Below are 13,082 nucleotides of genomic sequence, written 5' to 3'. Positions count from 1 at the left end.
TCTTCACATTTCCCTCTGAGTTCTGTACTGTTGTCGGAGGGATTTATATTCTGATTGCACTAGTGGGCCTCAGCTCAAATGAAAAAGGAAAAGAGGTTGGATAACTTAAACAGCGCCCTGTGGAAAGGCACACCCACGTAGCTCAGGACAACGTCCTAGTTTTGTCATTAATAGAGGCTTAAAAATAAAACTGAAAAGTGAAATTACACTGAAGTCAGAGGCTGGCCAGACAAGAGGGTCTGCAAGACTTGTATGCAACTACACACATGCAAATCTTGTGCTCAGAGCAAGTAAATCCAGCCTGAAGAGTCTCTCAGCCACAGGTGGACCGTGCACCTTCTCTCTTCCCAGTTCTGGCAGGGAGCTCTGGTGAAACTGTCAAGTCCATAAATTTTCTCCAACGTAGAAAAAGTGAGATTGCACGTTATAAATCCTCCTCGTGGTGATGTCTGCTCTTGCTTACTTCAGTTCTTTCAGCAGCATTCCGAGAAAATCAGCAAGTTAATCGTTAGCTAAAGGCCTGATCGGAGTGAGACTTCAGCCCATCCTCTTATTTATTGCCCTCAGACACAGAGACAACCGGTGAAATTATTCAGCTCAAACCACCGAACGTTGCCCTCATTGTATTAGGCAATGAGACATCAAAATGGCTTTAATTACACCTGCACACAGCCACGGGCAAAAAATAAAGAGGACAGGTTTTCAGTAGTTTGGATTTAAGAACCTGAATTTATGTAGACAACCCTGTGGGGCTGCAATAAATAAAGCAGGTTAGATTCCTGTGTGACACCACTTTTAAAATTTTCTAATACACACTCAGGATAATTGAGCAATATATTTCAGTTTGGATTAGAACGTGCAACGACGACATTAGGCATTAAAGAATATTTTACTGATACACGAGAAATTCAGAACATCTAGTACCTCAGAAACTTTCTGCATATATCATTTTTTGGCATCGGTTTCAGATATTTCATAGGATTTAGATTCATTCCTAACTGACGTAGGGTTTTCATTCTCTGCAGCAGCACTGCTCAGAAGCAAGCTGAGCTGCCTCTGTCCTCTGCCACTTGGGGTCCACGGCCACTCGCTCACACTCCCAGACTGATGCCAGCACAGGCAGCCCTTCAGAAAGGGAGTGAAACAGATTAGGGAACTGATCTGGCTGAGGAAAGAAATAAAAAGAAAAAAGAAAACCTTTTTGCTTGGCAAAACTTGCTAAGTGCCTTTATGGAAGAGCGCAATGGCTGTAAGTTTGCTACATCAAGATTCATTAGCTAAAAGCCTCTGTAAGGCTGGATGTACTACCAGTGAAAGAAATCTCATTTTTAAATAAACAACTAAGTGGACCAAGTGCTTTTATGCACTGTTGCTGACAACAAAAATAAAGAAAATGTGTATCATGTTCTAAATATAAAATATTCAGAACAAAGCTGGTAAGATTCGGGCAAAAACTAGACAGCAAGAGTTTTTAAAACCAGATTTCAAACAGGCATGACCTCTGTCCTATTTATGTAGCCAGGTAGAAAGAGAAATTAGAGTTTCTAAATAAAATACAGCTTGAAAAAAAGTATTTTTCCACAGGAGAGAGAAATCTGGAAAGCACTGAAGCTAAGATAAATGCAGACCGGCTATTGTCTTATTTGTCAGCTCTTGTTGTAGGGACACTTGAAATACTCTGGTCAGTTTTGGGAATTAATTAACAAATTAGAGAGAATTTCTAGTAACACTACTGAACTTAGTAAGGCCAGGCTTGCACAGAAAGATGTTACAATACATACAGTGTAAGAGAATCATCGAAAGGTATAAAACAAGATAACAATTTAAGTACCCCTACATTATTTGGATGGTACAAGTAATATTACTATAAATAAGACAATTACCAGGCTCGAGCTGAGCTGCACAATCTGTGCCCAAGCTCCTTGCCCAGCCCTTGATAAAAGCTAAAAAAAAAAAAAAAGCCACATCACATTACATTTCCTATGGGCTAAGAGCACACACAAAGATTACTACCACAGCTGAGCTGACATACACGGTAACTTCTGAAGTTACTGTAAATTTAAGCATAATTATACATTAAAAGAAAGAGCCATCAAACCCCTAGGTGAGCTGTTGCAAGGTGAAAGCCCTTCTTAAGGGCATTTAAAACTTAATTTGATCCAGGACAAATAAAAACTTTCAACAGAACAACCATGCACCAGCACTGAACTGGACAACACCTAGCAGGTTCTCCACTAATTGCTACATTCCAGGAATCGGATTCTCTTGCAGAATTTCAACCATTTTAATACTTTCTTATTTACGGCATTTCTTGACTTAACCTCTTGCATGGAATGGTGCGTTGTCTACTCTTGCCTCCAATTCCGCCGAGTGCATCCATCCCTCGGGGCCTGGTAATTGCAAATGCTGATTGGGGGTGACAGGATTTTCTCTCACCTGCCTGACAGCTCTGCTGAAACAGCTCCATGCATAACTCCAAAATCAGCTTCCACAGAACGAGTATTGTGGAATAAAGGGTGCAAAGAGCAGCAGACTAATGCAGACTCAGATGAACAGTTCACATTGCCACACTAAATCAAAACCAAAACATACAGCAAAAGAAAACACCGATTTCCATTTTTCTTCTCAGTACAACGTAGTTTAAAATGAACGAGTGAAGAGAAAAGTCTTCCTTAAACTAGTTAAACTTTTATCTAAGTAAAGATTTGGAAAATGTACCATAATTATGCATTTCTGGCTCTAGGCTTCTGCCGTTGTTTTTTCTAATGACAGTTTAATTCACTGATTTTTAAATTTCCCTATTTATTTATTTTTATCGAGTCAGTCTCCAGTCTTTGTCAGTGAAAAGCTGGTATGTATAACTGGTGACTGCATTTGTAGAGGCCTGAAACAAGATGAAAGGTGTGAACTGTTCTATTAATTTTGATGAGTGCTGACTTGGAGGTTCATGTTCGACTTTAAACATCAACACTGTGAGCCTTTTCAAGACAAGTAGGAAAAAAAGCATACAGAAAAATTAAAATTAGGAAGATTTACACCAGTATTTACCAAGTGAAGTCAAGGATCCCACAAAAGACCAACCAAAGAAGGCACACCAGGATTTACAGACATAACACCATTTTGCAGGGCTGTGACTATGAGGAAGAAGAAAGAAGAGAGACAGTAAAGATAGAATGCATTTTCTAGAAACAAATTGCAAAATTAAAAAAAAATAATGTCAGAAAGTAAAGTCTGCTTTCAGAAATTCTGATTTAAACAGAGTTATCCACAGATGTGTATTGCAAACAACCTTGTGCTGAGCAAGGCTCTGACTGTCCATTTATCACTAGTAGCACTGAAAAACACGTTGGAGACTGCGAGCTGCCAGAAGAAGGATCTTATTCTGCTTTCTCGGAGAAGAAACAGGTAATAACTTCATAGTTTTAGACAACTTGCTTGTGGATGGCTCTACCTAATACGTTTTTGGTACACATTTCAGAACTGCTGAGCTCCTAAGTCAAAAGACAGACCGTGTGAGATATATTTGTATGGCGAGATTTAAACGTGATAGAAAGGACAGTTGTCTGTGAGACCTGCAGTCCCTGGCAGATCCTAATCATTCACCCTTAAGAATAGCAGAGCAAAAATCTAAAACGAGCATTTTTCACTTGGTTGTGAAGGACTTGGCTGAAACTCCTCTACATTACCTTTGAAACAGCTGGACATATGCACTAGGTGCCTTCCCTGACAGAGCCTGACGTGCTGCAGCATGGCGCCTTTGGAGAGAAGCTTCTTCCTGATAAGGAAATACAACCAAATTTGTATAGTGACTTGGAAGCATATCTGGTAACTTAATTGCTTGTAATATTCCTCTCTTTTGTTAAGACCCTAAAGTATATGCATTTATATATTCTGGGAAAACAGCAGAGCAGTACTGTAACTAAAAAGGTGCAAAATATGATCTATGCAAACCAAGTTTTGGTCTGAAATCTTGCCAGCTTTGAACGATGAAGATCATCTCCAGTGAAGCCCCATTTCTTCATATAAGAGCCAAAATGTGCCAGGACGTAGAAGGAGTGTCTGCAGAGAGCCACTTTTGATGCATCCCAACCTTACCGCATATTAGAGCGGGGATAATTCTAGTTATGCCGTTGTCTTCAGCTTCTTTTCACCAGGAAGGGTCCGAATACAAAAAAAATTGCCTCTGCTACATTTCAAATACACTGGCTTTGCCTCCTTGCTCCAGCAATGCTGAAAACCTGCCTGACCAACTCTGTATCAACCAATATTCCCCTCTCAGAGAAGGGATTACCTTCTGCAAATTTCAGTTGGTTAAAAAGACTGAACAATGAACACATTACAATCTCAGCAGACTGGAAAATACGGTCCCGAGTTTTAAGGGTCTGTTAATTAACACGTGCTGTAGCACAATGTAATTTCGCAGGTCAGACAAATGCAGAACTACAGTGTGCTTAGATGTAAATCTCAAAGCAAAGTTATTACATCCTACTTCGTTATCAACTGATAGCCATTGATAGTTATCAGTTTAATAGCTAAATCACCTCTGTAAGAGAAGCGTTTTGTCATGGTATTGGAAATGAAAGAGAATATAGTTAACAGATCAAGTTATGACTATGGTGAATTCCTGCACTTTCCCTCGCTGTTTATGCTAAGTATAGGTCTGTTTAAGTGCTCGCTGAGCTTGGGTTATGCTGTGCTTTCTTCTGGACAGTTCTGTCCCCTATTTTTTTGGTGGGGATTACAGGTGTAGATTCCTTTCTGATCATATCTTGTATTGTTACAACTGCACAGAAGTGGTGCAGGGTTGGCACGTTCACAAGGGATAAGGCTGCAGGGAATCTGATCTACTGTCTTTCCCTAAGGAGCAGGCTCTGCTTCTTATTCTGCTTGTGGAAAATTCACACCTATAATTTCTTCATATTTGTTATTTTCCTGTTCTACATGATGGGAGTAGAATGTGTTTACTGCAGCGACAGCACATTATTTGGGTGCCTTAAGTGCAAAAATTTGACTTTAAAGGCCACAGACATTTATATTCCTCTCATTAAATATAGTCCAAGAGGCACCTGTGTTTCACCTTGAAGGTTTTACTACATTGACACTTCAGCTGACGCTATAAAGCTTCCTCTGCGTGTGAAAATATATCGAAAACTTAGTGTAGTAAATAACTAAAAGATATTAGCAGCAGTGAACAAGGCAACTAATAAGAAAGAGAGCCTTGCAGCACCTAAGTAAGTTAAACCCATGGTAAATGATAGCCTCCTTCATCATAAACCACTTCTCCCTGACTTGACAAAATGTAAACTTTCAAAATAAAAATAAAAAAGATGAAATAAAAAAAAATGAGGAAAATAAATTGCTGGGGGTAAGAGTGCTGGCAGAGAGCCTCCAAGGTAAGAGAAATTCAGCCTTCTCTCTCACATTGAACTAACAAAACTGGGGATGAAAGGAACATGAAAACCAACGACACTTGTGACAGTTTTTGAGATCTGCATGGCTTGAAAGGAGGTATTTCATTTCAGAAAACTGAAAGACATGAGGCTCCTTACTTACGCCAGCCATTTTACAACCGTACCTTTCTCCACACCTAAGAAAGCCTTTTTTAAATCCTGGGAAACAGGCTGGGGGTGGGTAGAGGGTCTTCTACTTTGGTTCATCTAGAACACTAATTCCAAACATCAGAGGTAGTTACAAATACAGAGAGAGTTACAAAATCGTACAGCAAGTCATGCCTGCCAAGCCATCATTCATCACAATGACATCATAACCTTGGAATGGAACAAAGTTTAAAGCTTTCATTTTTCTTTTTCTCTTTCTCTTGTCGCTGTCGTATAAAAGGAGCATTAGACACATCTGCTTCATAGCCCCAACTCCCCCCCACTGCCTGCAAGGAGAATGAATGCCTTGAGGGAAAACACCATTAAGAAGAAGAAAAAAAAAAGAGAGAGATGGAGCTGAAGTTGTAAGAGGTTATTTGAAATCCAAGCACATTGTTGAATCTGTTGAGTGAAAAAGTAAAAGCAGGTGAAAAATGTGCTCAAATTTGATCTGTTGCAGTTATCACTAGCACTCACTGTGAACCACTCAGCCGAATGAGTTTTTCCACTGCCACAGGATGGCGTTCATAAGTAATCTTCATTGTCCTATTAACTGCATCTAGCTATTTGCTCTGAATAGGGAAGTTTCAATATCTTGTAGCAGAACAGAGAGAGATGATATTCAGCTCCCTTACACCAGCACACAATTGGATGAAACCCATTATGATAAATAGACTTATTCTGGTGTAAAATTGAGCAGAACAATTAGCCTGTCCTCTCAACTGAGCTTACCTGCTTCATTCTCATTCATCTGCCTTGAACTCTGGGGAACGGGTAAATAGTTGAAAGAAAAGACATCTAAACAACAAGAGTCTTTTTTTTTTTTTTTTTTTCCCCAGAGAAATAAAGGTCTGATGTAGTTTTTGCACAGAACTTATTTCCATCCTAAGGTTAGAGCAAATGTTCCTTACCACAGAGGTCAGTTGTGCAGCAAACTTGTCCAAGGTGCCTCCTGAACAGTTTTTGACAGAAGAGTCCAAGAACTCATTGACAGAGGAAGACTGAGCAGTGCCAGCAATTAGTCTGCTGGGTGACAATGATTGCTCCTGTAAGAGACGCATTCTTGAACCTAATATGGAAAAGACACTTCTCAAAACATAAAATTCCAAGCAGCATTTTGCTTACAGAGAGCAGAAAGAAAGTTGCATTTGCAACCGTGAGCTGGCTTTTGGCACCATTCTGGATTTGAACAACATAACCATGAAAGTTAAAAAGGATATAAACTATTCAGTTCCCCCAAAACCTTTTAAACTTCACAGATACAATTGATGTAGTCCCTCAATACTTAGGCAAATGAAAACAATGACAAATCTGAGAAGAAACCCATCACGCTATATTTATGGATTAGGAAGAGGTGTTTAACCATACAGACAAGTTCATTTTGTTATGGATACTCTCACATGTCCCACTCTTATGACTTTAAGCTCATTGCAGTCTGCCTATTTAGGAGTTTTGACTTCCTCAGAGTTCTTAGAACCTGACGGGGGATGGAGTGGGAAGCCTTTCCTTCTGTTACTTAGCTAAATTTCAGTGAACAAAAAAATGCAAAGACTTGCACCGCTGCTGGATTGCAAGGAATCAAACCTGAATGTAAGCTTACAAGTAAGATACTTGTAAGTACACTCTTATAAATATTGCTACATGATAGTTTTTGCAGAAATTTAATCATAAGAAAGGTTTAAGTGCATTGTGTGTCAAATCACATAGGACTAAGAAGTCACATGATACACACAATGGGAATAGACAATTCAATCCATATGCATGTTCATACACTAAATCTGGTTATTTTTCTTGTTATATGCATTTATAAAAAAAAAAAAATAGTTTCAACAGTCCTCAGATGACTTGCTGCCTAACCATTATATACCTGTTTGTAGCTGCCAGGAAACCTGGTGTTAAGTAAAGAGGAGACAGGACTTGAGATTCGAGGTCTCTGTTTCAGTCACGGTAAATTACCCATTTTGACATTGAGTAAGTAGCAGAGCCCAACCTTCAAAGGTGCAGGGCTTCACACTGCCAAAACTTCAGTGGGATTTCTGGTGCCCAGCATCCCAAATAATCAGTCTTTAGCATAAATGTCCCTTTTCTCATTTGTAACATACAAATAGCAACGCATACTCCACAGGACTGCTGTGAGATATAATTAATGGTTGCATAGTACCAGGCTCTGTGGATGAAAGCTGCTAATGCAAGTACAAAGCATTATCAGCTCTGCAATATATTAAATTTCGGCTATAAAAAGTTTGTAAAAAAGAACTTATCTATTTTCTCCAGTATTTTTACTCTATACACGAGCGAAAGATCTTGCAGAGCAGCTCATTAAAAAAAGAATTAACAACCTATCATAATCTCGCAGAACCAATCTTTCCCCTGCTACTATCTTACTAAAAATGTCCATATTAAAGACAACCTTGAGGCAAGTTTTTAAAAATAAATTATTTCACACAGTCCATAAGAAGGAATGATCGCTAGAGATAGGACAGTTAAATTTATTTAAACACCTATAAATGAAGCTCTAAATGAATTTAATGGTGCATAGTAAATTTAAAAGTTACTTCATGGACAGCAGAATTGCCAAAATCCAGTGCTGTTAATGAAGTTTCTCTAACTAGCAACAAGCCACTCAGTGAAATAACTCAGCTACTGAGGAACACAGAGTCCTTTAAAGGAACTTCAGGTATGTACATACATATCTTTAAAAACACCACAATTACACACAAATCTTTTATCTTTACTCCTTTTTTTCTTCTTTCCTGATAATCTAGTTAGGGTTTTGGTGGGTTTTATTGCCTCTCAGGACAAAACATCTCCAGTGGTTTTAAGACAAATAAGTAACAAGACTGTAGTCATTAAGGCAAGGAATTCTTCCTCCTGACTTCAAACAAATGTGCTAGCTCTAGATATGAAAATAAAATCTACACAGATTAAGATTAAATAAGATTCTTCAGAAAAAGTACCCACTGCTGTGGCACTGAGGTGCCACAATATGAGTAGAAGCTTTTTCTTCTCCACTGGGAAATCTGTATTTATTAATTCTTTCAGGATACAAAATTACCTGAACTGATGAACTGATGAATTTTGCACTATCCTTTATTAACATTTTCAGACATTTTTGCCCTCCCTTCATCTGCTTTTATTTGCAGCTGTCTGAGCCACACAGAAGGTCATGAGTATTGGCTCCATGCTACTTCAGAAACTAATTACTCTCTGGTTGCAATGGATCTAACCAAGACAGCCATAAACCACAGAGGCTCTTAGAGGAAAGAGTTCACATAAATGAGTGTGTTGTTAGTCCATGATGTGCAATATCTTATAACTATAATATCAGTTTCTTATTTCTTTTTCCTCCATATTTTAGAGACCGTATTCTGCTTTTATCTTAACTGGTAACCTGCCCTGTCTGGAATAAATACATGGGATAGAGCTGAGTTCTCTTAGATCTCACAAGCTAATCTTAGTTATGCTGCAAGGGAGAGACTAGAAATGGACAGATATGAGCTAAATTGACCATGACTGCTTTATGCAGCAGCATGTGCTTGGGTTAGGCTAAAGTAATCATGAGGCTCCAACCTTGGTGGTTCAGGTAGTGAAAGGGTTGTTTTAAACACAGGGCCAATCATTTGGTTTACACCACAGGCTACTCAGCTGGGTTTACACCACACTGGGTAGCCCCAAAAGTATTTGGAGTGAATTGTTAAGCTGCCTTTATTCATCTTACTATCCTTGTTTTCATATAGCTCTTTATGCTTCTGGTTCTCCTGGGGGAGAGTGACAAGAAAGCTCTGAGTGCCATGCCCTTTTCTTGCTGCTCAAGAGTTTGATAGGCACAAAGCTCTCAGCCAGGGACACATCTGGGTTGTGATTCATCTAGAATGAATGGAAGATCCTCGGCCCAAAAGCATCCTCACAAGAGTCAGGTAACTCACTTTCTACATATTATTGCCTCAGGGCACACAGCGCTGTAAAATACGTGGAAAGATGTCCATTAAAGATTTACATCCCAGGGAAGAAAAAGCCCAGGAGACCCATTACAGAGCAGCACAGAGAGCTTTCAGAGACAAGCAGTCTCACACAGGTTGCATCATTCCCAGATTTTAATTCTTGTAACAAATAAGTTGGAATGCTCTACTGACAGAAGCAGTAGCAGTATGTGCCCAGACACAGTACCTGATCCTGCTTTGCTGTTCAAGTCTTGACTGGTATCAGAAACTGCAGGTGGCTCCAAACCCAGGTAGGCCTTTACCAGGAACCTCAGTTCTGTGAATGCCTCATCCAATTCATCTGCAGAAGGGGATAAGAGTTTCACAAAAATCAACGTTTCTTCAGTACAAAGACAGAAAGCACAGAAGCCTGAGACAGAAATGCATTTGTAAGTCATCTAGCTCAACTCTTTGGGAGAAAAATAGTCATAAACAGCACATTCAAGCAAATAATCTGAAATTCAGCTCAGTTCTGGCTTTCTGCACTCAACTAAATATTCTCCTACAGTTTGTGTTACCGTTACTGTGTTTTACTTTATTTTTAAAAGCTATATTTAAACTGTAAGCTGCATATTCTGTGATCCAAATGCCCTCAGCAATAACTATAAATAGTATTTTTCATACCACAATGATATACATATTTCACCATCACTGTGAGGAACCACAAAATCACCTCCTCAAAAGGGCACAAGGAGAATGAATTAGACTCCTCTCCACCATCTGTTACTCTCAATCCCTCAACATCAAGAAGCAAACATTGGTTTTAATGAAATATTGACCACTCGCACATTCCTTGTCTCAGGCTGGGGGATTTGAACAAGTTACTAAGTGGAAGAGTCCTGAGAACAAAATCTTTGCAGCAGCCTCTCCTTTATAGTGAGGCTGCACATCAGCTGTCATTTCCAAACTTGAAAAGAGCCTATTTGCTCCACAGATAATTAGACCTGTTAGGTCAAAAGCACTTCTGACCTCTGTCCAGAAACCAACAGGTAATTAGCACTGAACATCTGATTAACATTCTCATGGGAGACAATACTTCGAGCCCCTGAGTTCAATTATTTGCTTTGCTTTCTAGATGGACTTTAAGATAACTTGGACATAGCAGAGTAACTCAGACCTAAGAGATCTACAGAGCTTTTAGATTCTTGGGACAATAATTAACAAGGCAAATCAATCTATTGCTGTAAAAGTCCATCTATTGCTGCGATTTTAGGGGTCAGTTTTATAGTATGAGATTAACTCACCCGTGTTCACAACTGCATCAAAGTATCCTGGAAAATCCTGACTTATTTTGATGTACATGTCCACTCTGGATACTGCCTCTTCAATCTCCGGCCTGCTGAATAATCCTTTCCTCCGCAGATGTCCCTCATATTTTTGTTTGTTCATTGGTACCACCAGGATATATCTGGGTTTAAAGTAGGTATTTTTCAAGCTGCGCACACCCTTTAAAATCAAACAGAAAAATGCAGTGTTTTGTTCCTGAACCAGAGTGCCTTTTGAATGTATGGCTGAGCTTTGGACAACTCTGTCCTGAATGCAAAGTCTCACATCTGGCATTCAACTTTATAAAAGAAGCAAGTTCAAAAGGACACCTGTCTGCGTGCTAGGACCTTCAAAAGCCAAGTTCTTATTAAATGATGCACATAATGGTACCAATCCTGAATTTACAAGTTTTCCTTTGCACCAACTCATGCTTTGAAGAATGTTTTCTCTCTCCCTCTGTACATACAAAACAGAACATTGCAATCATGTAGCCCTGTAACATGGTATCACCACTACTGTGACAGGCCACAAGATTCCCACCAAGTTTTCAAGGCTTCAGGACTCAGCCTTGTCCTGCTGTCTGAAAATTTCTTTGTTTGACTTGCCTGTATCTTTGTTTTACTTGGCTTAGCAGTGCCAGCAATTCCTCTTGTTGACCAGGTGTCTTTATCTAATTTGTTTTACTTTTATCTATGTGTGGTAAAGCCATAGTTTTATAGAGATAGCTGTAACAAGCCCTTGTTCCAGGTAGAATGAGGTGTTTATGACTTAGTGTGGATAAATCCAGGCCTGGCACGATAGCAGAGACCTTGAGAAGTGGAGACACAAGACGATGTAAAGGAGTACAGGCATGGAACGATAAGAGAAGGGGCACGGGCTTGACACCAGAGACCTCAGCTGTAAACATGTCAGTAAGGGGCAGTTAAAAAATACGGACCTGAAGCTGGACAAAACTGGTTTTAGGGCAAACAAGAAGAAATAGTAACTGGCATAATAGACACTGTATAATAAATTCAGATGTAACCTGGGGCTGCAGACCAATGGAGAATGAGAAAGGTGTAAATGTGCATTACCAAATGTATAAATAAGACCCCAAGAGGATCCTGGGAAGAGAAAGAAAAGACTATCAACACAAATATCCTTCCAGCAAAGGACCTGGGTGTTCACAACTCATTGGAACTCCCCCCCCAGTAACAGCAGCAGAGGGAAACCACCAACCTTAGAGCCCAAAGGGGCAGTGAAAGGGTGAGCACAACACCAGGGAAACAGGCAGAAAGCAAGGAGTATGTGTTACAGTTTTAATTGTATTACAAATTGTGACTTTTTCAGTGTATAAATACTCTAAATTATTCTACTTCTTCCTGTAATAATTAGACCTAGACTACTAATGATTAGACAGTTGATATTTCTTTTTCTGATCAAGAAATAATTAAAAAAATGATTTGTATGATCTACACAGGAATGGAAAGGCAGTCCATCCGTAGTTTGGGATGGTTTGAGGAGGAGGAAAAAAATGAGTGACTGTCTAACATGAAATGAAGAAAGTGACCTTAGAATACAGAATAGGAAAACGCAGGAGCTGATTCTATTTGAAACCAAAGAGATAGCTGGAAAAAAAATATTAAAAAAAGTACATCTGAGTTTCCTGAAATTGAATATGAGGTCACGAATGATCAAAGGGCTGCCTGAGTTGAAGATGCCCATCTAATTACCATAGCTCCATCTCTTCAGTTTACAACACAGGGTAACAGAAAAGATGCAACTAGCATTTTATCCTGCTTCCTTTGACTCCACAGCCCAAATGACTGGATAACCAGCAATAAGAGTAACAGAGAGTGGTTTCTGGCAGGAGCCACGGTGTACCCACATTTCTGGAAGCATAATGAGCCACGTGAGCCACTCTGTCACTACACCCTTGGCTGGACCATGCAGATCCTTCAGTTTCTATCAAGATATTCATGGCCTGACAAGCAAAGGAAAAGCACTGCAAACGTGCTTTCTCCAGTACAAACTGTGTCAGAACTGCAGCAGCTTCACAAGTTGCAAGTGTGGACTCAGCAAGATTTTACTGTTAGAATTTGTGTCAGTCTCCTTTATCGGTAAAAGATATACTGTAGATTAAAGGGAATGAACAGCTCTAAATTTTTAGTCTCAACCCACGGACCATAATTAAAATTTCTTTTAATAGTGCTAAATCACTTTTGTTATGAGCGTAGCAGAAGATAATGGAGTTGGATAA

General features: G+C 39.4%; 1 protein-coding gene across 3 annotated transcripts in view; it reads right to left on the bottom strand.

Annotated features, from left to right (window-relative positions):
* Positions 1–13,082, bottom strand: part of LRGUK (leucine rich repeats and guanylate kinase domain containing) — a 49,896-nt gene that overhangs the window by 8,321 nt on the left and 28,493 nt on the right. For 2 of the 3 annotated variants that reach the window (XM_084531145.1, XM_084531146.1), the window contains exons 14-17: positions 10,822–11,023; positions 9,765–9,878; positions 6,509–6,666; positions 3,687–3,775 (exon numbers count right to left, since the gene is read on the bottom strand). In XM_084531145.1, coding sequence (XP_084387271.1) covers positions 3,687–3,775; positions 6,509–6,666; positions 9,765–9,878; positions 10,822–11,023 — 563 coding nt within the window. Of the gene's footprint in view, positions 1–3,686; positions 3,776–6,508; positions 6,667–9,764; positions 9,879–10,821; positions 11,024–13,082 lie in introns of those variants that run through there. The other variant, XR_014696528.1, reaches the window with a different exon arrangement.

The sequence above is a fragment of the Aythya ferina genome (assembly GCF_964211825.1).
Source record: "Aythya ferina genome assembly, chromosome: 1".
NCBI classification, from domain to species: Eukaryota; Metazoa; Chordata; class Aves; order Anseriformes; family Anatidae; genus Aythya; species Aythya ferina.
Note: the sequence above shows the minus strand (reverse complement) of the source record. Positions and strands in the feature narration are given on the sequence as shown.